The following is a 25,645-nucleotide window of genomic DNA, read 5'->3' on the forward strand; positions in this document are numbered from 1 at the left end:
TGGAGCGAAAATCACCGGCCGGCAAGTATTCATGCTTTTTCCATCCTCTCCTAACTGCCTAAGCTAGGTATCGTTGTCTGAAGCGTGCGCGCTAGCAGAATGTGCTCGCTTATTCTATGCTGTTATTGCCTCGCTTATCATATTTCCTGTTCGCATTGAATAGCCATGGGATGAATGTCAGATCACTATAATTTCTGCGCCTGAGGTCCATGAGTCATGACTACCTGATTGCTTAGGGCAACTGCTCAGCACACCTTCACTTATGAACATTGGGTAACCATCGCATGTCGACATGGACATCGCATTTTTGATACCAACACACATAAAATCAATGTAAGTTTCAAATTAGTTGTAGTTGTTATACATATAGTTCGTCTTACCGATCTTGGAATATCTGGGGTAATCAAGCTACTACGGTACCTCATCTACGGAGTATAGGTATGGGGCTGGAATGGCGGCTGCCGACTAACTCTGCTTTGACAGTGATACATAATTTGATAGGCTGGATAGACGCTTCAATGTAATCAAGGAAGCCACAAGGACGTAGTGATCGCAACAGCACCTCAAAGTTGTACCCAACCCAAGACCCAGAAATGCGCCCCTACAACATTTGTCTTTGAACTTGTGCGTAACAACACTGGACTTGCTTGAATATCCTCTAACGTGCAGTCTGAATATAGGCAGAGAGAACAGCACATTCTAATATGAGTCTGTAGCCTTGGCTTCGGCTATGACTCTGTCAGGAATATCTGACTGATGACCGCGTCTTCTCCGCACCTAAGAGAAGGTGATCTCTATATTCTAACTATAGCTAAAGTACAAAGAGCCCAATATATTATGTAGATACTTATCAAGGACAGAAGCTGTGGGTCAGACCTAGCTTCATCTACTGAGGGAACTCCAACAGACTCTTAGTCAAATTCTTCTCTTGAAATAATGGATCTGTTCTTATGGGTGCAGGGATGCTGCCAGCAATCAGATATAGTCCTGCCAAAGCAGCCTCAGACTAGTTTATAAAGACCATGCTTAATGCTTATGATCATTGCAATCTACCATCAGTTCTTAATCTTAAAAGTTAGTCACGTGTTAACCATAAACCCTTCATCCCTAATTAAGATAAAGTATCGACAAGGTGCACCGTTGGAGTGATATAAAAGCTAAGATTCTGCTTGAGAAGTACACATACATTAGATAGTCCCTCAGTGAGACACCATGACAAGCTGGTGTATGTTAATGATAAATATTGTCATTAGTGTACTGAGTTATTATTATGAAAATTGATCTATATTCAAATGTAGATGGTTGTCCACAACCTGCTGGGGAGCAGAACAAAAACATCAATTATTAACCAATACTATTGTATTCAAAAGGACATAGGCTACTACAATCACTTTAGATTCTGACAAGAACCTGCAGTAAGTCAATCGTATCTAAGGTTTAGTGGGTCACTGAAAGGGCATCCGAGTGAGTCACCCCACCACTGGTACCGAGGGAGGATAAATATCTTGTCATCTTCTCTTTCCCCAAGTCAGTTCTTTTCTGTCATTTCAGATTATTCTAACTAGATCAGAAGCAGAAAGTCAAGCAATGGCCGCAAAACAAGAACAAGCAGACTATCACCTCATCGGGCTCTTCACTCGATATTCAAGTACGTACGCTGTCACGCGTCTCCAGTTGTACAGCCAATTGCTAAGCTATCATTTCAGGCTGGACTGCTCGCGTCGAAATAGTCCTGGAGTATTTCCAAATCCCATATACCGAGCAACAAACCAAAGTTGACGATGTCCGTGGTCCTGGTCATTTAAACACCCAACCATTAACCAAAACCAGATCCGCAAATTCTCCCCCTCGGGACTTGTCCCCCTGCTCGAATGTCACTCTCTGAGCTCAACCCTGCGCATTAATGACTCACTCGCCATCTGCGAGTTTCTCGCAGAGTCAAATCCCCATCTCAGCCTGTGGCCGCGTGACCGCCTCCTCAGAGCCATGGCGCGCAGTGCCGCGGCCGAAATGCACTCTGGTTTCGCGACGCTGCGAAACACATACCCCACAAACTTCATAGTGCAGTATACGGGCAATATTCCCGTGCCTGAGACCGCGAAGAAAGATATCCAGCGTCTGTTTACGATCTGGGATAATGCGCGACAGGCAGCGAAGACGCGGCTGGCTGAGCTGGGCGAGAAGGACGACGGGTTCCTGTTTGGGGGGTTCAGTATTGCGGATGCGTTCTTCTGGCCGGTGCTCTGGGTATGTGCGAACTTGCTTGTTGATTGTGTTTGTTCTTGAGCGGTTGAACCAGTGGCTAAATCATGGCTCGAACAGCGCTTCCGCACGTACAATCTCCCTCTCGAGGGCGCCAGCGCTGATGTGGTGAAGTGGATGGAGACGATGTGGAATGACCCTGCCATGCAGAAGTTGGCGTACAAGTATTATCGTCAGGCGGAGCTCCCGGAGACTCATATGGAGCGGTATGAGAATATCTTCCTTGATCGTGATGATATCCAGTATGGAAGGTTTCCGGAGGATTGGAAGTTTACTGTCCCTGGAAGGTCGTGACGACCAACCAGTTCTCTTACCACACAGGATCGGCCTGACTGATCAGAATCGTTCATAATGACATCAAGTGGTATATATATACTCCTGCTCATCTACCATCCTGAGACAGCAGGACATTCTTGAATATGGTATAGTTCGATTCCCCCTTCGTATCCAGCACCGCAAAGACAATCTCCTCGAACACTCCATCCCACTCCACCTCCTGCAAAACCTCCTTGTAAATCCTGGCAACCTCATATGGCGGATTCCTGAACGCGCCACAGCCCATTGCCCCAAGCACACAATGCGATATCCCATTCTCAGCAAGAACGCGGAAAACCTGGCGCATCTTGTTCTTCAAAACCAACACATCATTCGGATTGGCTGTCACATACGTTAGTCTCAGCCCACACCCAACCCGGCAGAAGAGAGAAACAACATACCAAAATGCCTCCCATCAGCCGTCAACACCGGCCTCCTCAACGCCGCCAAACTCACCACACCAACAACAAACTTCTCCTCGTCCCGGTACAGCCGACACCCGCTCGCAACCTCATCGCGGAAGACCACCACGGCTGGCGACCACACAGCCCCATACACCGGCAGCGGGTAATACTTCCGCTCAAGCGTCGCCGCCAACGTACTCCGCAGACAGAGCGCCTCCTCCTGCGCCAGCGCCCCATTCAACCACCCGCCGCCGGGATTCCGCTCGCTCGCCATATTGAGAACACCCACCCTGGCTCTGCCGCCTGTGCGCTGCAGGATGTCCCGCGCGGCGGTGAAGCTGTCCTGGCCCGTGACGCTGAGCGGGGGTTTCTGGGTTGCGCTGTTGGAGATGGGCTTGATGGGTGGGAGGAGGCGAGGGTGAGCGCGGGACGCTTGCGAGGCGCCTGTTGTTGCTTTGATGACGTACTCGGTTAGTGAGAGGGTCTCGGCGGCGAGGCGCTGGCGTTGCGCGTTGTTGGGTGGTTTCGGGATGGACATTTTGCGCGGGAGGCTTCTGTAGTTGTTTGTTGGCGGTCTGGTTGTGTAAATTGTGGTCTTATAATTCTTATTGTAGTGATGTTGTGAAGACTTACGTGACTTAAATCAGGAGTGAGAGAAATGACTCAAATGCACGGTTGTGGCGGTGCTGATCTGCTAACAGGCAGCTCAGGCTTCTATACGAGATGTTGTGACTCATGAGTCAGGAGTGCAACTTGACTCAGCAAGGGTGTGTGCACCTCGTGTTGCGCAGATCCGACGTGGAACTGTTAAACCAAATGAGGCCGAACAAAATGAACCATTCAATGCGTTCCGCGATGTCTGCACGTCTGTTACGTGAGAGTTGGGGTTTGCTGCTCTAAGGATGCGTCTAATCTTGGCCGCAAGAGTGCGGTTGCCTATATTGAAACTTGCTAGAGCTCAGCTCAGCCCCGGAGGGTAAATGTTCTAGCCGAGTTCATATTAGATCTTCATATACTGCCAGAGATACATGGAATCACAACTGAAGCAGTAAATGAGAGAGATCACTTGGCGAAAGACAATCCCACGAGCAGGAAAATTGGAATTGGAAAATGACATCAAACATTGCAGCTTCGCTGTACATTATGAGGCAGCTGTACACTGCTGAAAGGGCTGACGAATTTTAACAGATGGCAAGTATAAGATAAAAATGACAAACGCCATGAGTCGCTGCAGCTCGACAGTCCTACCCAGAAACATGCGTCTCAAATCATCTGAACTGAAAAGAAACCGAACCCTTCATTAAAAATCATAACCCAAAGCGCCGTATCTACTCGTGCGACATGCAATGGCCGAGTCATAGAGAAAAAGGTGAAAGAGAAACTATGTCGTGTGGATCGTGTACCGGGGCTCGAGGGGATGAGTCGATGCCTAGCAACTCACAAGGTTGATGTGGTTATCATTAAGCGCGGCGCAGGCAAGAATGGTACGATGTGGGTGGAAGGCAGTGCTGGCAATTGGGGAAGAGCGGTTGTGGTGCAGGAAGCTTGAGTATGGTTCGAACGTGGACAGATATGTTCCATCCATGTTGAATGTCTTGACCTCATGGCGATTCGTGCCGCTTTTATTCATTCAGTCAGTTACAGGACTGGAGAGCATCCAGAAGCAAAGGAGAATCACATACACCATAAATACGGGAGCGTGCTCGTGAACACTCAACGTCCTGAGGGTATCTTTAGTGGCATAGATTGTTGAGATAGGGTCATCCATGCGAAGATCCCACAATCTAATCTCGCCATTTCGACTACCGGACACGAGCTCCCTCAATCCACCCCGTTGCATGTGGACATTGGCGATCCATTGCTTGTGCTCACGCCAAACCTTCACCATCGAGGTCGTAGGTTTTAGACGCTGATCAAACACGCGGACTGCACCGTCGCCGAATCCGGCCACAAAGATGTTCCCTGCCACCTGGTCGGAAGTAAGGGAGGTAATGCAAGACCCTGAGCGAGCAGGGATGTCCTTTCAAACACCTGCGTCAGTAGTCACCTAACAAGGCAGAGGTCAAGAGGAGCATACGTTGGTGCAGACTTCAGTGGCCGCGTTCCACACACGGATCACCTTCACATCCCCAGCAACCAGTGCTTTGCCTTGGCCTTGCTGCCAATCGAAAACCAGACCAGCATTTCTATTGCTTGGAATTAGTTCCGGCAAAGCACGGAAAGCTGTCACTATCTCCACCTCTTTCGGGGACTCGTAATTTCTGAATACCTTGAGTACCCCGTCGGAGGATCCGGTCATCAGCAACGCTTGATCGTCCTCGTTAATGTAACGAACTTCGTTGATCCTCGAGCCCGGCGGGTTCCCGTTGGAAAACCTATTGAGACGCTTGTGTCTCTGCCAGTCCCAGATTCTGACAGGTAAATAAAATTAGCATCAAGACACTACTTTGCGCCAGTCTTACTTACGCGATCGTGTCCCGGTCATCCGCAACTGCGAGGTGATCCTCAAATTGATGGAAACACATCTTCAGGGGCTGACTGGTATTAGTAAGCAGGGCCAAAGAGTTATCCCAGCGACTGCTGCCTGCTTTTCCCTTGAGGGGCTGGGTTTCCGTGATGATCTTCTCGTTGCGGCTACGTCTCCAGAGGCGCTCGTTGTAGTCGGCGCTACCAGGTTCGTCGGGCTCATTGGGCTTCATCTGGGGCTCACGGAAATACTGAAGATGGGTAAGAAAATGTCCATACATGCGGGTGTACTGTTCGCAAATCAAATGGAGAAGGCTTGGGGTTACCTCTGTGGACCAATCAAGAAACCGACTCAGAAGGGGTATCATGGGGGCCAGAGATGGGTCTCGGGGTTCGAAACCGCGCGAGGTAGGAATTGGAGCCTGGTGATAAGCTGCCGCGGAAGCAACCTGGTCGTTGACTTCCGGAGGCCGGGTCCATTCGGGGGGAGCACGTCCTCGAGGGGTGACGGGCGTGCGGCTCTTTGTGGGCGATGTTACGCTCTGCGATGATTGTTGCTCAGTCTGGGAGGGTCCACCGAAAGCAAGGTTCTTGAGTGAAGCGGCCACACTGGCTGTTCTTTTGATGCTCAATGACAAGTATCCTTCCTGTTTGGGAGCAGCCGTCTGGGAAGGAGGAGCTGGTGGAGGCGCGGCCTTTTTCGATTCCGCTCTTTCGCGAACTTGTAATTTCTGTGACAACCGGCTAGTGAGTTCCATGATTTCCTTTCGGGCCTTGTCAGTAAGCGACGCCATGGGAGACGCTAGAAGGGTGAGGTGGATGTAGTCAATAATCGTGCTAGCGTCTTGCGCAATATCAGGATGTGGGTCAACAGAGAGTATAAGAAGTTGTTTCCAGATCGTGCCAAACGTGGTACTCTGCGACAATTTCTGTGATTTGTTACTTGAGTTGGCAGCTCCATTCTGCACATCTTCCAACGTGAACCCTCGAGAGCCGTCGTGCTCTAACCGAAGGAGAAGGGTTTGCTTCTCGTCCTGGAACTCTTCATATGCGGCGACCAGGAATTTGTTCTGGTAGCGTTTGACAAAGGTCGAGAAGAAGACAAGGAGCTCCTTTCTCACCAGGACACTACCGTCTGATGCCATGGGCAGCACAGCCAAAGCCAGGGATTCTTCAATCTGCGCCACCTGATCGGTCAAATCAGGGATGCCTAAGAATGTGGTCGCTGCATGGAGCATCGCTGCCCTGACCTCCGGAACGGGGTCAAAATTGAGCTCACAGAGTCTTGCGGGTGCAGCACACCGGATTCCCATCCACTTGGCTTCGGGAAAGTCGGACCAGAGCATGCTGATGCAGAGACATGACCATTGTCGGAGTAAAGGATTTTCCACATCAGTCAAATGCTTCAGACAAGAGTCAAAAAGCTCGCCAGAAAGGCACACATTCTGTCCCTGAGGATAATTCTTACAAAATATCGAAACAATGAAAGCACACATTGCTCGATGCTCACTCGCGTTACCCACAGGAATGGGTGACGAAGGGTTAAGGATAGAGATGAAATAATGGATCCCATTGTCCTTCAACAGATCGTTCTGAACAGTGTGATCCACTGCCATAATCCGCGCCCAAATGAATACCATGACAGGTTTCAGCTCTTGGGCTGCTGACTGTAGCAGTTTGACGACATACGGGAAGATACCGATGCTCAAAGCGAGATGAACAGCCCACGGTCCCAAGTCGAGAAACTTACTCAAGAGGATGAGGGCCCTTAGTCGATGTGCCTGGCTAAGTAGAACTTGCAGAACGATAGGGAGTTGATCCGGCGGGTTCTTCTCGGTTGGGCCGGATGAGAGGTAGACTTCAAAAGCAGTGAGTTGCTCCGCGAAAAAGGTGGAATGTTGGTACTCGTATTGTCTGCGGCCCTCTTCATGGTCAATGAGAGCTGGTAGCTGAGATAGCACCATCTCAACAGCCAGATCCCAGCTTTTCCAAAGCGGATGATGATGAGTCTCTGGGAGTTCGGGTGAGGATATCGGGTGACACTTGTACGTGCGCATGATGCGCTCGCTGAGAAGAAAATTCCTGAAAAGTGCAGCCACCATCAAATCTTGCCGGAAAAGCTTCTTGAACAATGCCCGTGGCAATGTGTTCCATGCAATGGTGTCAGTGATTGCGGTGAAGATCCAGTTCAACTCGCCGAGAGGGCTTCTGCGGTCCTGCAAACGACCAGGGACTCTGAATTCGTCAATTGAGAGATTCGTCTGGAGGGGATTCTGGAGAATGAAGTAGCGCAGCGCTATTTCTATGGGTGTGGTCAGGCAGCAGGTGAAAAGGTCTGCGGGAAGATCGGGATTGGTAGGTAGTGACTCGTTCTTCTGACAAGCTGCCAGAAGGATGCAATCCCCATAGTTCTGAACCACGGCGTTCGGGTCACGCTTTTTGGCTTCAAGGTTCTCCTTTTCGTGCTTCTCCACAAAAGTGTGGAAATTCTGCACGATGTTCCCGGCGTGGGAAACATCAAAAACGAAGAGGCTGGGACCAGCGAGCCAGGATTGCAAATCATACAAACTAACTGGAATGTACTGGGTATAGTTCTTGTTAAACACCCAGATTTCTCCCGATTGTGTAGGCAACGGAACACCGTGACCGTTGTAGTGAAAGAGAACTCTCTCATCCTTAGCGTTACGGCGCAGAGAAATGCAGAACTTTTTCGTCTCATCAACTGAAGGATCAAGATACTGCTTGTATCTAGTTCTTAAGCTGAGAGTTTCGTACTGCTCCTGCAGCTTCTTTCCAATCTGCTCCATTATCTTGTTCTGGCCGCCGCCCGTGGTCGATGTAGGATCCACCCAGCATTCCAGCTTGGCTGATGGGTTCGTCTTCACCACGTCAGGAGGATCGACACCGATGTTCAAGCAGATGGCGAGGGCAGCCGAAACTGTCTTCAAACGATCCTTCATGCGCCAATCCTGACTGGGCCAGCTTCCAACTGGGTCTCTTGGGATGCCGTTCGTATCGTGCCGCTTCTCTGTGAAGTACATATAAAAGTTCTTGAAAGAGTCAGCCAATCATCCTGGCCCAACGACCCTGGTGAAGCCGCGCCGCGCCGACTGCTTACCGAGTGTAGAACCTTAAGGTACTCGCTCGAGGTATACTCCTCCTGCCACCCATGTCGCATGGCAAAGTCTTCTTCCTCATCGGCAACAGCGGACTTGTCGAATCCCAATCTCGGCCCATAGTCACTTCGAGCCCTTTTCAGAGCTGCTGTTGGTCTTCCGTTCGAGTCTGAAGCTCGATCTGACGTCAACCGAGGACTCGGCTCGAAGACTGCCGCATTATCTCCTGCTGATGAACTGGCTGGACGGTGAAGCGACGATATAGATGGTTGCGAATGTTCAACAGTGGTGTAAGATCTGTGGTGGCCTGAGGAAGGCGCGGGTGACTTATCGCGCGGAGGAATATAAGTGTCCAAATCCGGACCGAAAGCGACACGGACGGACTTTTGATTCTTGCGTGGTTCAGCTTGAAGGCTTGTCGCCTGTGGCTTCGCTGCAATGTCTTGCTCCATGTTGATGGTGGGATCCCTCATGGTGTATAAGAGGTGATCATCTTCTGAATGGCGTCACCGTAAGAAAGGAGGGTCTGAATATCAAAATTGCGCTTAATCAGCCACCAGTGATATCGCTAGGTACCATGTCTGCTATGACAATGTCCAGACTCCAAAGTGAATTCTTTGCCGGTGGGGTAGCAGAAATTGAATTCCTACCTTGTACTCCGCAGATGCCTATCATACCTCCTCCGGGAGCAGTCCAAACAGGAAGTCCTCGGTCGGCAAAGGGACGATTTCGCTGGAATATCCGAAATCAAGTCAACAAGATAAATGAGTGCAAGCTTGCCCACAAGTCTGTAACAAGCAAGCTCAATCCCGGGCCCACAGCGTTACAAGCAGCTATCTGTCGCCGTGGTTGGGAGTGAATGAGGTTCATGAGCTCCGGCGGTGATGTCTTGGCGTGGGAGATCGCGGAACACCACTTAATCCGGTCCCCAACTTTGTCCTCATCTACTGGCATTAGCATTGTTACATCACAAATGCATAGCGACTCAAATCGTGGGCTTTTGGTACTATTGCTGAGCGAGGAAGAAAGTACTATCCGCAATGTGAACTTTGAGAATCGCAGATTAACCCTACTTTTGGCTCTTATTTTAGAAGTCTGACCTCGAGTGCAGTCCGACAGTATTCCATGTTCGCTGTTGTAGGACGATAACCTGACTCCGCACTGTACGAGCCCCTATCAACCGGGAGCTCGACTGTGCAAAGATCCCTCAGTTTAAAAAAACTTTCCAAACAGGATATGATATATTTCTGAAACTACCTTGCTGTCTCGCAAATGCACCACGATTTTTTCGAGTATGAATGCCGTCGTGACAGGGATTATAGATGACACGTGCATCGAGACCAAATACCAAAGGCTATCACAAACAAGGCGCCACTAGTGTTGAAAACAACAGCATAAAACGGCCCGCTTGCCAATCTATCACCAAGGCAGATAGTAGACAAACTTTATGGAGTACTAGATACCTACCTAACAGTAATATTATTAGTAGCAGAAGACGCCCAAAGCACTCAATCCTCAGAGCAGACAGAATGGAATTCCATCTCACTTGTTATATGTTCTCCATCATCCCTTTCCTACTTGGCTTCTGTCAGGGGGCGCTAAACAGAGTATGCGGCCGCTGATAGGCCCAGCAACCCTGCGAATCCCCTCCCAACCTCCCGTTGGTACCTGAATTATCAATCCAGGAACCCCCAATGAGATTAATTGGTGATCCCCCTTCTCCCCGTCCATGGGCCATGGAATGATGCAAACACATACAGAGTAAACAGATGATCACGATGTTCATCATCTCTTCCATGATTTGCTTCTCCACCTTTTTGCAAAGGCCAAAGAGCAGACTCCCCTGAATCTCGTCAACCGTCCGACCTTACCTACTTTAGTGAGATCGTCCTCTCCAACTGCTTTGAGGGTTGATCTTCCCTGATTCCTGGGTTGTCATAATAATGATACGTAGGAGATCTCTGCGGCCGTGAGCACACATTGCAAAGTAAGGTAGGTTGCTCCTCATAAATTAGGATGCATCTGAGGCAAGGATTCGACATGGACTCAAGATCGCGATGCATCCACCAAACGGACAATTCTCATGAATATACGTTAGTCTAGATAGTATTAGCCCAGGGTCTTCAGGTTGTACTGTACTGGCATAACAACAACCCAAGCACTGGAATGAAGGAGCCACACTTAATCTTCGTTCCGACATAGCCAAGGACTCTCGGGCCCTCACATGTTCATTTGGAAGGAATGGTATCCTTTATCCTTGATCCTTCGGGTTTGGTTTGCAAAAAGAACTCGGTGCATGTTTAATGGTTGCCTCGAAGCAAACATGCATCGCAAGAGCAATAATTTCTGTACGGTGTTGAGGCTGTTCTTGGTTGAAGCTGTAAGGTACTACGTAACTAATTAGCATAAGGTACCATCCATGGCTGTACGGGAGGTTGGTTCCATTTGGATGCTGGACGAGCTAGATTTTAGAATCGATCGCTGTTGACCACTGAGTACTCCTAGTATTGTTGAGGAAGAGAATCTGCTCAAGTCATCATTGATGGCTAGGAGCTTGTGTTCAGCTGAGGCAATTGGAGCTCAGTCTGGTCTCGAGCAAGTTTGAAAGTAGTTACTCTATACCGTGAGGATGAGCCACCGCTATTTTCTGGATACTACTCCGTACTACCTATCTATCAACTAAGTATCTGAACTGTGGTGGAAAAACGATTCCAACCTCGTGGCCCCGTTGTGGCTCAAATTTCCCCCTTCCGTCAACCGCTCGAGAATAATAAGCCACCAACTTAAGGCAATCTACCAGCCTTAATGCAGAATAGAAATATCTACCACTAATAATAATCAATGCCGTTCAGGGAACTTTGAAACGCCGGCACCGCCCAAAGACTTGTCTGCTGTTGCTGCTGCGGTTCTCCAATCCCACCCCATACGGACCCCCAAACTGCCTTACCTTCACTGATTTGGCCATCTTGAGTTCTTGACATCGTTCCTCTCCGCTTCCCTTTCATTTCTTTTTTTCTTGCTTTCCCTTCTCTCTATCTTCCTCCCTCTCCCTCTTTCTCATTTTCCGTTCTTTTTGTTTTCTTTAATACGATTTTCTTTCTTCCGTCCTGTTTGCGTTTTGTTTTCGCTTCACGTATAATCTCTCATGCTCACTCGGAGTCGCAGTTGCGCTTGTGTGAGGCTGTTTTAGGGATAGTAGGGGGTTCTGCGGCCACTACTCTGTACTGCACCAAGGTATTATTTACAAACCACAGAACGAATTATGATCTCAGTCGCATCAACACTCTGACAACCTCTTTAGACTCTCGTCGCTGGCTTCAATATTCGAACCCGAACGTTGCATCACCTCCCTCCATCAATCAGTCGGTCTCTTCGCTCGTATGGGTAACCTTCAGCCTGGCGCTTGCTCCTTTCCACTGACATTCGCTACGATTTCTTGCTCTATGCAGCTTATCATTGAGGCTCGTGGAGAGTCGTGATTGGACCGGTTTACACTGGCTTTGTTTTTGTTCGAAGTGTTCTGCACCACACGATCTTGCGCTCTGAACGACCGTTACGAATCGAATATCCACGATGGCATTCTTGTTCAAATCAAAGAAGAATCAGCAGGCTAGCGGCCTACCACCGGCGACAAGGCATGTACATACCTCAGAAGGTGCTCCAACAGTCACATCGCCGGGTGCTCCTAATGGAGCGAAGGAGCAGAGCGGAGGAATCTCCCAAACGCCTACACCCAGCAGTAGCTACAATAATTCATTGAATTCGGTCAACAGCACGAACAGCCCTGAACATCAAAGGGCGCGGCCGAGAGCCGAGTCCGAATCTCAGGTTGGTGATTGGGTGCTTGCGGAGCAAAGGAGCGCTACGTTGTACATTCTGACTCTGGCATTATAGGCACAACGACCACCACAGGCCGCGAACACCACCTCTCCTAATTCTAGCCCCGGTGCTTCGCTCTACCCCTGGTCGCAACGTCGACTCAATTTCTCCACACCCCAAGGAAATCCGTTCCCGCGATATGGTGCAGCAATTAACGCGGTCGCTTCGAAAGAAGGTGACATTTACATGATGGGTGGATTGATCGATGGATCTACTGTCAAGGGCGATCTTTGGATGGTTGAAAGCAGCGGCGGGAATTTGTCGTGCTTCCCCATTGCTACTGTTTCCGAGGGCCCCGGTCCCAGAGTCGGCCATGCAAGTTTGCTAGTTGGGAATGCTTTCATCGTGTTCGGAGGAGATACGAAGGTCGATGAAAATGACACCCTGGACGACACTCTATATCTTCTCAACACCTGTGGGTATCCACCTTTTTCGGTCACTTGCAGCACGCGTTCACCTTGCTGACGTTATGATTCCCCTCAGCGTCCCGACAGTGGTCGCGGGCAATTCCCCCCAACCCTCGTCCAGCAGGACGTTATGGTCACACCATTAATATTCTTGGCTCCAAGCTCTACGTGTTTGGTGGTCAGGTTGAAGGTTACTTCTTCAACGATCTTGTCGCCTTCGATCTCAATCAGCTTCAGAATCCTGCGAATAAATGGGAGTTTCTGATTCGCAATAGCCATGAGGGAGGACCGTCCCCTGGTCAGATTCCTCCCGCGAGGACCAATCATACGATGGTCAGTTTCAACGACAAGCTTTACTTGTAAGAATCTCAGCTCTTCTCTTTTAATGCCTATCGGGTTGGCTTACTCATATCATACAGGTTTGGTGGCACGAACGGCCTGCAATGGTTCAACGATGTCTGGTCTTACGACCCGCGAGCGAATCAATGGTCTCAGTTGGACTGTGTCGGATTTATTCCCACTCCTCGCGAAGGACATGCCGCGGCTCTTGTCAACGACGTCATGTATATATTCGGTGGTCGTACGGATGAAGGCATCGACCTGGGAGATTTAGCCGCTTTCCGCATTACGACTCGGCGATGGTATTCTTTTCAGAACATGGGACCAGCGCCTTCCCCGAGATCAGGCCACAGTATGACAGCATTTGGCAAACAAATCATTGTCTTGGCCGGTGAGCCAAGCTCTGCACCTAGGGATCCCGTGGAGCTCAGTATGACATATATTCTTGACACCGCCAAGATTCGTTACCCGACCGAAACCCAAAACGGAGAAAAGGTCGGTGCACCTCCTCTGGCCATGAGGAAAGGAAGCAATGACAGACACGGGGTGCCAACTGGCAGAACGTCGCGAGAGGCGCAGAATACACCACCTGCAGACTCACAGCAACGGCGAGGACCAGGTCAAACAAGGGAGAGTATGATGGTAGCCCCGAACGGTCGACCAGGCGACCATGGCCCAGGGCCGGGCTCTCGGTTACCAAGAGCGTCCATCGCGCAGGCACCCGCGGGCCCTCCTCCGCCAGGTCAGGCACCTACGCCTGGTCCCCGAGGCAGCACACCACAGCATGCCATGAATCCCAGAAGTAAAACGCCAACCGATCGTAACTACGGCGGTCCGGCAGCGGACACTGTCCGGGCGATGGAATCCGAGAGAGACAGGGAGTCCCCAGTAGCGAGAGATTCCTCCAAAGACCCTCGCTCTGCTAACGACCCAGGGCCTATGTCAAGTGGACATCGAACTCCCACTCAAACGCCGTCAAGGATGTCTGCCAGAGCCATGGAGGCTGGCGAAGCTGCTCCTCTAGCCAGACAGCGCTCTCTACGTCAGCATCGCCAACGCGGCTCCATGGATAGTGCGGACGAGTCTGTTCTGGGGCGGCATGCCAGTATTGATGGATCCATCGAATCCCGGGGTCACAGGAATTCCAAGTCCATGGGGGATGAGCCCAGGTCTCCCCGACTTACTGCTCACCAGGAGGCTCTGATCAAGGAGCTGGAAGCAGCCAAGAATCGCAATGCCTGGTATGCTTCTGAACTTGCACTGGCCAAGAGAGCCGGATACACGATAAACTTTTCGAACAATGCTATCGCCGACGAGCGTGCTGCAGACATGTTTGCGGATGAGGATCGGCCCTTGATTGAGGCCTTCCTTGCAATGCGAGCAGAGCTTGCAAAAATGCAGGCTACAGTGGATCGACAGGCTGCCATCGCATCTAAGAGAGTCGCCGAAGTAGAACATCAGCGAGATGTGGCTGTCAATGAAGCAGCTTACTCGCGCGCCAAGCTTGCAGCTCACGGTGGAAGCCAAAGGGGTACTCCGCAGCCTGACGGAAGCTCGCAGGATCCAGATGAAGCGATAGCCGACCGTTCAACCGAAATGGGCCGACGGCTAGCTCTGGCTCTCGCATCTCAGAACGAACTGAAATCCAAGCTGGAAGCAGTCTCAGCGGAGCTGGATCAAGAGAAGCGCGGCAGGGAACTGGCGGAAGAGACTTGTGAAGCCACGAGGAGGCGGCTGGCGGAGTTGGAGATGCAGAACAATACGCTGGAGGTGGAGAGCTTGCGCGCAGAATTTCACCGCGTGGAGGCGACAGCAAGAGAGGAGTCATTACTGCGCTCAGAAGCTGAAGCCTCCCTGAAACAACTCACATTGGATAAGGAGGAACTGCTTAAGAGGCTTGAAGACTCATCATCTCGTCTGAGGGACTTTGGTAACAATCTCGGCAGTCTTCGGGAAGCGGTGACTGCATCCTCGGAGAAAACTGCCCTGCTCGAAAGGCAACTGGAGGAAGAACGCGAGCTGCGGGAAGGACTCGAAAGAAAACTGCTGCAGTTGAGGTCGGAGCACGAAGAAAGGACTGCGGAGCTGGAGAACGCCACGCGGCGCCTGCGGGACGCAGAGGAGTTGGCTGAAAGCAACGCCAGAGAAGCGGAAACCCACAAGAACGCGTTTCTGGCCGGACTTGAACGCGCCTCCTCCTTCGATTCCGAGACGTCTATCCGCTCAATGGCCGACCAGCGAGTGGCTGCTCTGGAAGCTCAGGTTGAAAGGGCTAACAAACTGGCCAAGGCCAACCAAGCTGCGGCTGATGAGGCAGCCGACAAACTGAGGCGAGCCGAAGAGAGAATCGCTGGGCTTGAGGCCTACCAAGAGCAAGCTAGCCGAGAAGGCCTGCAACTTCGCAGACAGCTCCAGGCCATTATGAAAGAGAGCCAAGCGCATGCTGCTGAGAACAGAGAACTCAAGTCAAAGCTGGAGAATCAGCAGCGAGAGGCTGGAGCCTTGGCCATCCAACACGCCACTCTGAAGGACCTTCTCGCAGAGCGTGGAGTCAGCTATACTGACAGCAGACGTTCTCCCAGGCTGGAATCCCCAGGCTCTCGGTTCGGTACGCCCGAGCAAACCCGACTCCGTGAGCTGGAACAGCAACTATCGGCTAGCTTGAAGGCTCATGAAGAACTCAGAGCATCCTTTGAATCTCGGGAGCAGGAAGCAGACCGTGCGTATAGAGAGAAGCTGGAGCAACTGGAAAACGACTACCAGTCTGCTGTTCACTATGTCAAGGGGACCGAAAAGATGCTCAAGCGGATGAAAGATGAGTTGACCCGCTATAAAGCGCAAAATGCTAAGATTCAGGCCGATCTCGAAGCGGCGCAAAGAAGCATAAGTCAGGCATCCGCCCTGGGCTCAGAAGCACCAGCGGAATGGGAATCTGAACGCTCGAAGCTGCAGCAGTCCATCTCTGACTTGCAGCAAGATACTGCATCTTCCATTGCCAACCTCGAGAGTCAGATTGCGAAACTGAAGGAGGACTTGTCTGCCGCCGAGGCTGAGAAAGACAAATCGCGGTCAGAATATGAGAGCGTCAAACAGGAGCTCATTGCTGCAGCAGAGAAGAATCGGGCGGAACTGGAGCAGCTGAAGCAGGAGAACGCCCTTCTTGAGGCTCGCGCATCAGACGCCGACCAAAAGGTCGCCATGCTTCTGGATCAAGTTGAAGCCTCCGTCGGGCATTACCGACGACAGTCGCAGCCTGTCCAGGGCATAAACGGTATCTCGCGAACCCACAGCAATGCATCAAGCAACACGATCAGTGGTGTCAGTGGTCGGCCAAGGGCAGACAGCGCCGTGTCGCAAGATGACCCGTTCCCTGACAATCGTGGCTCCATGGCGTTGGACTCCCTTGCTAATGAGCTGGAGGCATTGCGCAGTCACTGGGAGAGTACCAATCGCAACTATCGATTGAGCACGCAATCAGACTTTGATCGAACCCCAACCAAGGAGACCCATGGGTTGAGTGACAGTCTGGCCGAGTGGCGGCGCAAACTGGACGAGGAGGAAGCAAGAGCAGGCTCTCCAGAGAAGAATAAGCCTCGCGCGGCCGAGGAACAAGCGGCAGCGAACATGATCTAGACCGGTCCAACAGTATAACGATGTGACTCTCCAATTCCTAACGTTGCCATGAAATCAGGAATGCCACGGCCTCTCATCCAGTCCAAAACCGTGCGATCACCATATCATCTCCCTTGGGGATTGTTTCTATCCTGTGTTATTTCATGTTGTTTGTCTCTAGGCATGTTTGCGATGTCAAATTCGCCTGTGCTCTCTTTCCCTATCGAATTCAATCCAAGTTCTGTTTTCGTGGGGAAATGATTCGAAAACGGCTTCATGTTCGAGAGTATTTCCTTTTACTTCTTATTTTGGCACTATACTATCTTTTCCTTCCTTGTTTTCCTCCTCTTCTTCTCCGTTTTCTGTTGAGTCCTCTTTTATACCCCTTCAATATCTCGCTACCTCATCCTGACTGTACTACTAGTTACTTCTGCTTCAAGGAGCCTCTGCCTGATCCTGGTCAGATCTAACTTTCCCAATGAAAGCTGGTTGCTCTTGTACCTTGATTCGCTCAGTCTGATGTAGTTGTCCGCATTTGCAGCTAATCATAGATCAGCAAGTCGGCGTCCAGCTTGCTTGCTCCGCAAGGACTGGTGCCAGCAAAATCGTATCCTGGTTCGTTAGGAGTCCAGAGTGTTCGCTGGCACATAGGGTACGGTGCTATTTAACATGACAATCATCTGCAATGAAACGCAGATTTCTCCGAACAACCATTTGAGTAAAACTAGGTTCCTTAAGGCCTGTCAGTGCAGTCTCATGGTCCGTTGATTGATCTGGCCACGTGTATGGTGTCATCTTCTGGCTTGAAACCAGTTGGTTTCAACCTACAATAGAGCAAATCAGTTCTAGATGCATGCTTTGGCCAAGTCCATAGCGACCAAATCTCCAAGGGAAATTTCAGATGAGTGGGTGATGTGATGATCATCTTGCTGTGCCGCCGCGTCTCTATATATGCAGCTCCCACCATCGAATCTTGATTCATGAGATTGCGGCGATTGACCATCCAATTGAGCCTTGTACAAAAGTGGATAAATTGTGCAGGCTGGTATGTGGTATATCCTTGATATGTACATGGCATGGAGCAAGGTACAAGAACACTGACAGCGAAACACATGACCTGGCTGCCATGTAGCTGTTTCTGCCCAAATACGAAGTAGATGTCACTCGGTTCTTTTGGTCGATCTGTTGACGGATAAGGTATCTTAGGTATAGTATTTGTAATTACAATACAGATAATGCGGTATCACTTCCATAGGTACCTAGGTACTTATCTAGACGAGGTCATCTGAGCAACCAACGGCATACGATAATGTTGGAGAGTCCGGGGGTCGTCGACAGGGTACATAGAATGAGGAGTGAGATGCTGGAATTTTCCAGATTGCTATCTGCCTATAAGCAGTTTGATCCAGGGTATGAGTGTGGCTATGTGGTGAGATGATGAAATTATGCGAAGAACACAGCCTTTTGTGCCTCTCTGCTGTTTCGCCGCCCTATCTGCCGAAACCAGGTCAGTTGCCACCCATTGATGGAACTCACTGTATCTCGATCTAAGAGGAAATGGATGAAGAGCGATGTGATACTTGCCCGGGACGTAGGTTGCTATCATCCGGATGACTGCCTTACGATGTTGATATCGGTAAGAATAATAATAGACCCAAGAAAGGCTAATCATATCAGGTTCGGGCTGACCGCTTTATTTGGCTATCGTCGGATGTTGATCGTCTACCATTTCGATTATTCCTTGCATGGCCGGGTATCTCGCCTGGAAGAACATTTCTTTTCCTAGTTCTTGCTTTGCTTGATGATCGATGGCTCAATGGCCCTTCGTCGTATGATGAACGAAATAGCCGAATTGTGTTGATTGTGTTGTTATTATTAGATAGCTTGATATCAGGTGAAGATAATCTGTAATCTAGACTCATTTATGTGATGCTGTAATACATCATACTGTCTTCTTACATACAATACCTGCCTAGCTTCTTCCTGACACAGATTTTGCCTCCTCTTTGCCTCCAATTGTGCTGTTTTTTTCACAGAGCTGTGCCTAACCTCAGGCTGACCTCCATCACCGCTTTTACTTACCATTACCCGGCCCCCTCTTACCTATGTACCTAGTTACCTACGCTCAGTACTGCTTAGTCTCTCCTCTCAGTACACCCAACACTCACTCAAACTCATCTCCTTCCTCCTCTTCCCTTCTTCTCCTTCTCCCCCCCAATTCCACCTTCCGATATCAAGGCTCTGCCCTTGGTTTTCGTTTTCTTTTTTCCTTCTTGTTTTCAACAGCAGGTACTTCTTTCCTGTCTGTTAATTCCTACGCGTCTCATCTCTGCATTTCCAACGTGTCCCATTATTAAGGTGAGTTGGCCTCCCGGTCTCCTTTTTCCCTCTCTTCTCCCCTCCGCCTTTTCTTCGGTCGGGCCTTTACAGTCGGAATCAATTGTCCTCATCGCCACACCCATTCTGTCTGCAACAAAACAACAAGGAGTACATTTTTTCAGCATTCTTCTCTCACTTCTTTCAATCTCCTACATCTATTTGGTGGCCTTTCTTCTCCTGTTGAGTCGTACATGAGGCGTCTCCTTCCGTCAGCAGCTTCCCACCCGCAGCAGCCTCATCGCCATTCACTCACTTTGCCAAGCAACTACGCGCCGGAAGCTGAGCTTGCACTTTTTGCCCCGTCCTACCACTCTCAATCTTTTGTCTTGTTCCTCACTGCATTGGCTTTTTCCATTATTTGACCCCATTGGACTCGTCTTCCTAGAATTTGTTCACAGCATCGTCAACTGTTTGACCAAGAACTTACAATTTTTTTTCTACAGTCTTTGACATCATCTCCAGCCACAGCTTTCAGCTGTGCCTAACAATCGACAGTCAAGATGACGACCATGGTTAGTATTTGCATCAATGCATCGTTCGAGCCTTGCACTTTGTACTAATATGGTCACAACACAGGATTTGCGAGTCGGTAATAAATACCGCATCGGCCGTAAGATCGGAAGCGGTAGTTTTGGTGACATCTATCTCGGTATGGCATTGATACTTTTTGAGGAAGTCGGCTGGTGAGCAACCGCTTACAAAAGGATACAGGTACCAACATCATCTCTGGGGAGGAAATTGCCATCAAGCTCGAGAGTGTCAAGGCCAAGCACCCCCAACTCGAGTATGAAGCTCGAGTTTACAAATCGCTCGCTGGTGGTGTTGGAATCCCGTTTGTCCGCTGGTTCGGTACCGAATGTGACTACAACGCCATGGTCATCGACCTCTTGGGTCCCAGTCTGGAGGACCTTTTCAACTTCTGCAACCGCAAATTCTCTCTGAAGACTGTGCTTCTCCTGGCAGATCAACTCATCTCCCGTATTGAATATATCCACGCCAAGTCCTTCATCCATCGTGATATCAAGCCCGACAACTTCCTGATGGGTATCGGCAAGCGTGGAAACCAAGTCAATGTGATTGATTTCGGTCTTGCCAAGAAGTACCGTGATCCCAAGACGCACTTCCACATCCCGTACCGCGAGAACAAGAACCTCACCGGAACGGCTCGTTATGCTAGTATCAACACTCACCTCGGTGTTGAGCAGTCTCGTCGTGATGATATGGAATCTCTCGGATATGTCATGCTCTACTTCTGCCGTGGCACTCTCCCTTGGCAGGGATTGAAGGCGGCCACCAAGAAGCAAAAGTATGACCGTATCATGGAAAAGAAGATGACCACTCCCACCGAGGTCCTCTGCCGTGGATTTCCCAACGAGTTCTCCATCTACCTGAACTACACTCGCTCCCTGCGTTTTGATGACAAGCCTGACTACTCCTACCTCCGCAAGATCTTCCGCGACCTATTCGTCCGGGAGTCCTACCAGTACGATTACGTGTTCGACTGGACCGTCTACAAATACCAGAAGAACGCTGCCATGATTGCGGATGCTACCAATAACAAGAAGGACAAGGAGGCTGATGGCCGCCAAAATGCAGCTGGAGCTCAGGCCCCCATGGCTACTACTGCCACTGCTGCCAAACCTGGTGCTATCTCCAGCCAGCGTCGCAAGGTCCTCGATCACAACACGCTCAACAACACCCCTGACACCAACCGTGCTATGGGAGGGAGTGACAGGATGTGAGTATCTGAAACCTAGGTTCCGTGTAGGGAACCCCTTTCCTCTGCGTTTGGTGTTCAAGATCCGCTCTGCGCGTGGAGGTCCTCTTCAGTTCTAGAATCTGACTAATCTCATAGTCTTCGGCATTAGGCTGCGCTCTGCTTCCAAGGTTGCTGCTTCAGGTGCTTATGGGCCTGCCGGTAGCCGTACGAAGCGGGACGATGGATACGGTGCTCAGTGGTACTAATTGTGCAGCATGGCAGCGCAGCTTGATTTTACTCGTCTTTTGATCGTATTTCAGCTTCCTGCATGCCAACAACTTACACCAACTTCGAAGCCCGGGACCTCCTGTCATCACGGTACCTATCTGCATCGTGCAGCAATCTTCTCGGACTTCTTTTGCCTTGGATCTCCATTCTTTTTTTCTTTTGTTGTTCCCGTGCACTCTTATCAGCCCTTTATCCAGACCTGATCGTCTTTCGATCTACGACGCTTCGACGGACCGCTATCGTTCTCTACTTCGTCAGTTCGCTTATCAGTCTTTCGTGTTTTCACTCGGTGGAGGCTTTTCTTCAACGCTCGACAACCCCACCATTTTCACTACTTCGGTACTCGATACGCGGACGCTTTTTATGAAGGGAAATCGATAGCAGCCTCGAAATGCTTTTTACTGCGGCTATATTTTTACCCGTTTACCTACCTTGGTCCAGTCACTCGAATTCATATTTGAATCGAGATTTTCAGTCTCAGCAATTTGCCGGGTGGGTCGGGTGATAAGAGATGCATAAACGGGATCATCAGTATTGTGACGAAACAGCTTTATCAGAATGTCGACAAATGTCACTGGGGATCCTCAGATTGATTATCTACTGTCCTGTTTCAATACTTTGCCAACCCCATCTTGCTCTTGCACTTCCCATCGTCTTCTTATGTCCTGCATGCTTTCATGTACTTTCCATCGTTTTGCTTGTGAGTTATCGACGTGTCGACAGGGGACGATGACAGAGGGAACGACCTGCCATGATGTGGTGAAGACGGCAACTTCTGGGTGTCTACTTTTGGGGCTCCTGCTGTTGTCCCTTTCAACAAACTTATCTCACGACTGTCCGGTTATGAGGATTATGGGACGACTTGCAGTGGGTCAGGCACGAGGGAAATGCGTCTCTGCGTTTGGGTAATTGGCGACGGAAAATGGCTAGGGTCGCTTCCGGGGGGGTATCACGTCGATTTGTGTTCACTTTAACGGCATCTTATGGCTTTGATGTGTTTTTCCACTCTCTCTCGCATTGTGTCGACGGGTCCAGTTGTGAGGACCTATCGCGAGCCAACTCGAAAGCTATCGGCTAGGTTCTCTCATACTGTCTCTTCGGTCACTCAGATAATATCTCAGTCTTTTGTCGTGAATCAATTTCCTTCGTCTTTGCAGTATCACTGGGCTGGCACTTTCGTAGTTGCCTATAGCTCCTTTTGTGGCTTCGGGGAGCAAATGCGGAAGTCATAGGTAGATTTGATGTAAAGAACTTAAGTCTCTCATGGAGTGGTGGCATTGATAAGCTACCTGGAAATTCTTGTCCTCTGTTCGATCAGATTATCGGGGGCGATTCCCTTAGTTGACATCGATAATGAAGGTGCCATCATACCCACCCCGCGTTGTCCCGAAGTGCTTTCAATATCTACATCTACATCTTCATCATTATGATTACGCAGAATCATGCCATGCTTCTTAAAAGCTTGTGTCAATTATCGGGTGCGGCGAAATTTCGGTTGCTTCGCATCCACGTTATTCTAAGTTGTTCCTGTACTCTTAGTTTCTTGGGTTCTCCGAACAAAAAGCAGATCCAAGGCTCAGCCCCATTAAATCTGTCTCCGTACCATCCTGACCGCTGTCTCCCATCGATAAGAGAGGAAGTGTCTCAGCGATTTTATCAACATTGTATTCTTACCTGCTCTCTTATAGGCCGGCCATCCACTGCAAGAAGACGTACTTTGGTTGAGACAAGTGCGGAGATATGGACTACTCATTTTATTCCAATCCTCAGTCACAGCAGCCGTTCTCCGTGTACGATCTCCACGGACTACCTACACCCGATCAGAACAACCCAGCGCCTAATGGCGATGATATTAATGATCCATTCAGTTCTCTAGTTGTTTCCCTACGTCGCCCATTCTGCTGAACTGATACTAACCCTGTCTTGACCTAGAATTATCATTCGTTCGATCCTTCCTTTCGCATTCAGAACCCCGCCGCCCCTTCGTCCTTCGTCCCTCCGCCGCACTCCCCACCTGAATCCTTCTCCAAACACTCAGTTTCGAGCAATGAATTCCCTAGCCATGCGGAGCCTGGATCTGTCGAAGGCGGCGATGACCAACTCCAGCATCGGAGCAGCAGCGAGGAAAAGGACAATTTGACTCCAGCACAAAGCAAGCGCAAGGCACAGAACCGAGCTGCGTATGTGATCCATTCGTTCCTGTGAAAGTGTTAGGGCTACAATACACGCCCGCGCTGGAAGCATGCTGTGGAATAAGTGCGGCTAACATATCCCCCATCGGTGCCTCCAGTCAGCGAGCGTTCCGCGAGCGAAAGGAGCGCCATGTCCGCGAACTGGAAGAGAAAGTCAGCACACTCGAGCAAGAATCCACCACCCTAGCCGCCGATAACGAACGGCTGAAGCGGGAGCTGGCCAAGTACGCAACGGAGAATGAGGTCCTACGGGCCACCACAGGCCAATTGGCGAGTTCGCAAGGCCGTCATCTGGACTCGGAGCCAACCGTCACAGGTCCGATGAAGTACACCCCTACTGACTTTTACACGAATCTTGTGCCGAAGGGGGAGCCGGCGCCTACGCATCGGGTGACGATCTGCGAGAAGACGGGCGAGAGGCTCCTCGATGCCGGGGCGACCTGGGATCTGATCCAGGGGCATGAGCTGTACAAGCAGGGTCTGGTCGATATCGGGGATGTCTCTAATCGGTTGAAGGGGATGGCTCAGTGTAATGGACAGGGTCCGGCGTTCAGGGAGGGCCAGGTGCTCCGGGCCATTGAGGCGAGTGCTGCGGCTGGCCGCGATGAATTGATATGACCTTGGCAGGGGCGAATTTGGACTGAGTTATGATTTGGAACATGGATTTTGGTGCGTTTGGAAGCTGATTATGGGAGGATACGGCGCTATGTCGAAGGGTGTTATTTGGCGCAGGAATCGTGTCTGGGATTGATATACGCTCATCAAATGATCTTTCTCATTTATGTCATCAACGCACGCATGACTGCTGGTTGGGATATGAAGTAATGATTGCCGAGAATGCTAGCGTTTGCGGCGGCATTATCGGACGACTGAATGGTTCACAATTTGGTATATACATGCTTGTAATCATGAAGGACTAATTGTCATTCCCCAGTCACCTATCCTTTGATATGAACCTAAAGTCGCAATCTTAAATGCAGGAGAGTTGATCAACAACCCCAGTTGACCCATGTTGTTTTCGGTTTGTCCCAGATTTCAACGTATGCATCGTTTGAGTGTAAAAAGATCGACGAACCGTTATCGTATAATCAGCATGATAATAGCAATGTTGTACTAGAAGATAATTCGCAGTCATCGTTTCCTTAGTCCCAATCATCATCGTAATCTTCGACGTTCGCATTCCGAATGTTTGATTGACGCTCCTCGTCGAACGAGTAAGATCGCTTCTTTAGCCGGACATCGCTTTCTTTCAAGGCGCCCAGATCCACTAGCATTCGCTCAAGGTCTGCGAGACAACTTCAGCCAACATCTATACAACAATAATCATCAATAAACGCACCTTCAAGCTTAGTCTTGGGTCCGTTGAGCTCCCGTAATGTGACAAGCTGCCTCCTAATCTCTCCGTCCTTGTATACCAGAATCGTCGGCGTATTCCGCTCCGGGTACCCTTCAATGCACATATCGCCGCGGATCTCGCAGAATTTAATGTCGCCGTATTTCATAGCTAGTTGACGCCACAGGTCGGACAGGATCCGCGACTCGACGTTCCCGCTGGTTGATGTGAGGTGGACGAGCACGAACGATTTGCTGGAGGCTTCTGTTACCTCGCGGGCGTAGTCAACTTTTTGTAAGGGGTAGACTTGGTTGTAGATGCTGGTTTTCTGGAGGGTAGAGAGTTCAGCGAGGCGCTTTTGGCTGGATTTTGGTCAGTACTTGAAAGCCCCAAAGCCCGCAGCCGAGGATACCAGAACTCTCATGGTTGGCCACGTACCGGTATTGTTCGAGGAATTCTTCGTCTTCTTCATCTTCGAGATCATGCAGCTCATCGAGGTCTTTGTCTTCGAGCCTGTTCTCATGTGCTTTTCGTTCGGCCTCCACGAGGGCCTCTTGGATCAATGGTTCAGGGTCCTGGGGCTTTTCGGGGATAATGCCATGCTTGCGGAGAATGTCATTCCTATGGCGGGGTGAGTGATTTTCGGGGCTTTGATGAGGAAATTACGGAGATTGAGTTTGCCTACCACTCGGTGTCCTCGTTGGGGTTTACCTGGACTTCCATGATGAGAAATAAGTTGATCTATCGTGAGAAATAGAAATCGCAAGTTTAGATAGAATGATAGCTCGCATGCAATTGTTTGTTGAGGCTCCCGAGTACCTGAGATGATGATATGATGCATGCCGCGTGTTTGCTCTGTTTGCAGCATCAGCCACAGTGGCTAGAGCACCCACAGACGCGGAAGGCCACCTGGAGATTGTACGACGGCATTGGGAGCTGCTTTGGCAACAACCT

General features: G+C 50.1%; 7 protein-coding genes across 7 annotated transcripts; 4 read left to right on the forward strand and 3 right to left on the reverse strand.

Annotated features, from left to right (window-relative positions):
• Positions 1-1,986: 1,986 nt before the first annotated feature.
• NFIA_034890 (uncharacterized protein) lies at positions 1,987-2,556 on the forward strand (the record flags this gene model as incomplete). The annotated part of the gene is made up of 2 exons (XM_001265817.1): positions 1,987-2,247; positions 2,323-2,556. The coding sequence occupies 2 exons, from the start codon at positions 1,987-1,989 to the stop codon at positions 2,554-2,556; spliced, it is 495 nt and encodes a 164-aa protein (XP_001265818.1).
• Positions 2,557-2,644: 88 nt separating this feature from the next.
• On the reverse strand, positions 2,645-3,519 carry NFIA_034900 (uncharacterized protein; the record flags this gene model as incomplete). The annotated part of the gene is made up of 2 exons (XM_001265818.1): positions 2,645-2,919; positions 2,979-3,519. 2 exons carry the CDS (start codon positions 3,517-3,519, stop codon positions 2,645-2,647), a joined length of 816 nt encoding a protein of 271 aa, XP_001265819.1.
• An 891-nt stretch (positions 3,520-4,410) lies between these two features.
• Positions 4,411-9,036, reverse strand: NFIA_034910 (ubiquitin-binding TORC1 subunit KOG1; the record flags this gene model as incomplete). The annotated part of the gene is made up of 6 exons (XM_001265819.1): positions 4,411-4,600; positions 4,664-5,001; positions 5,059-5,392; positions 5,448-5,698; positions 5,774-8,497; positions 8,566-9,036. 6 exons carry the CDS (start codon positions 9,034-9,036, stop codon positions 4,411-4,413), a joined length of 4,308 nt encoding a protein of 1,435 aa, XP_001265820.1.
• A 3,100-nt stretch (positions 9,037-12,136) lies between these two features.
• NFIA_034920 (putative cell polarity protein (Tea1)) lies at positions 12,137-16,821 on the forward strand (the record flags this gene model as incomplete). Its single annotated transcript, XM_001265820.1, has 4 exons — positions 12,137-12,391; positions 12,458-12,857; positions 12,926-13,208; positions 13,269-16,821. The coding sequence occupies 4 exons, from the start codon at positions 12,137-12,139 to the stop codon at positions 16,819-16,821; spliced, it is 4,491 nt and encodes a 1,496-aa protein (XP_001265821.1).
• Positions 16,822-19,740: 2,919 nt separating this feature from the next.
• Positions 19,741-21,144, forward strand: NFIA_034930 (casein kinase 1 family protein; the record flags this gene model as incomplete). The annotated part of the gene is made up of 3 exons (XM_001265821.1): positions 19,741-19,828; positions 19,891-20,917; positions 21,048-21,144. The coding sequence occupies 3 exons, from the start codon at positions 19,741-19,743 to the stop codon at positions 21,142-21,144; spliced, it is 1,212 nt and encodes a 403-aa protein (XP_001265822.1).
• Positions 21,145-22,906: 1,762 nt separating this feature from the next.
• On the forward strand, positions 22,907-23,976 carry rsmA (putative bZIP transcription factor (Fcr3); the record flags this gene model as incomplete). Its single annotated transcript, XM_001265822.1, has 3 exons — positions 22,907-23,041; positions 23,099-23,346; positions 23,424-23,976. 3 exons carry the CDS (start codon positions 22,907-22,909, stop codon positions 23,974-23,976), a joined length of 936 nt encoding a protein of 311 aa, XP_001265823.1.
• Positions 23,977-24,500: 524 nt separating this feature from the next.
• Positions 24,501-25,414, reverse strand: NFIA_034950 (phosducin family protein; the record flags this gene model as incomplete). The annotated part of the gene is made up of 4 exons (XM_001265823.1): positions 24,501-24,643; positions 24,698-25,053; positions 25,130-25,312; positions 25,377-25,414. 4 exons carry the CDS (start codon positions 25,412-25,414, stop codon positions 24,501-24,503), a joined length of 720 nt encoding a protein of 239 aa, XP_001265824.1.
• Between the last annotated feature and the right edge of the window lie 231 nt (positions 25,415-25,645).

This window comes from Aspergillus fischeri, genomic scaffold (genome assembly GCF_000149645.3).
Source record: "Aspergillus fischeri NRRL 181 1099437636247 genomic scaffold, whole genome shotgun sequence".
NCBI classification, from domain to species: Eukaryota; Fungi; Ascomycota; class Eurotiomycetes; order Eurotiales; family Aspergillaceae; genus Aspergillus; species Aspergillus fischeri.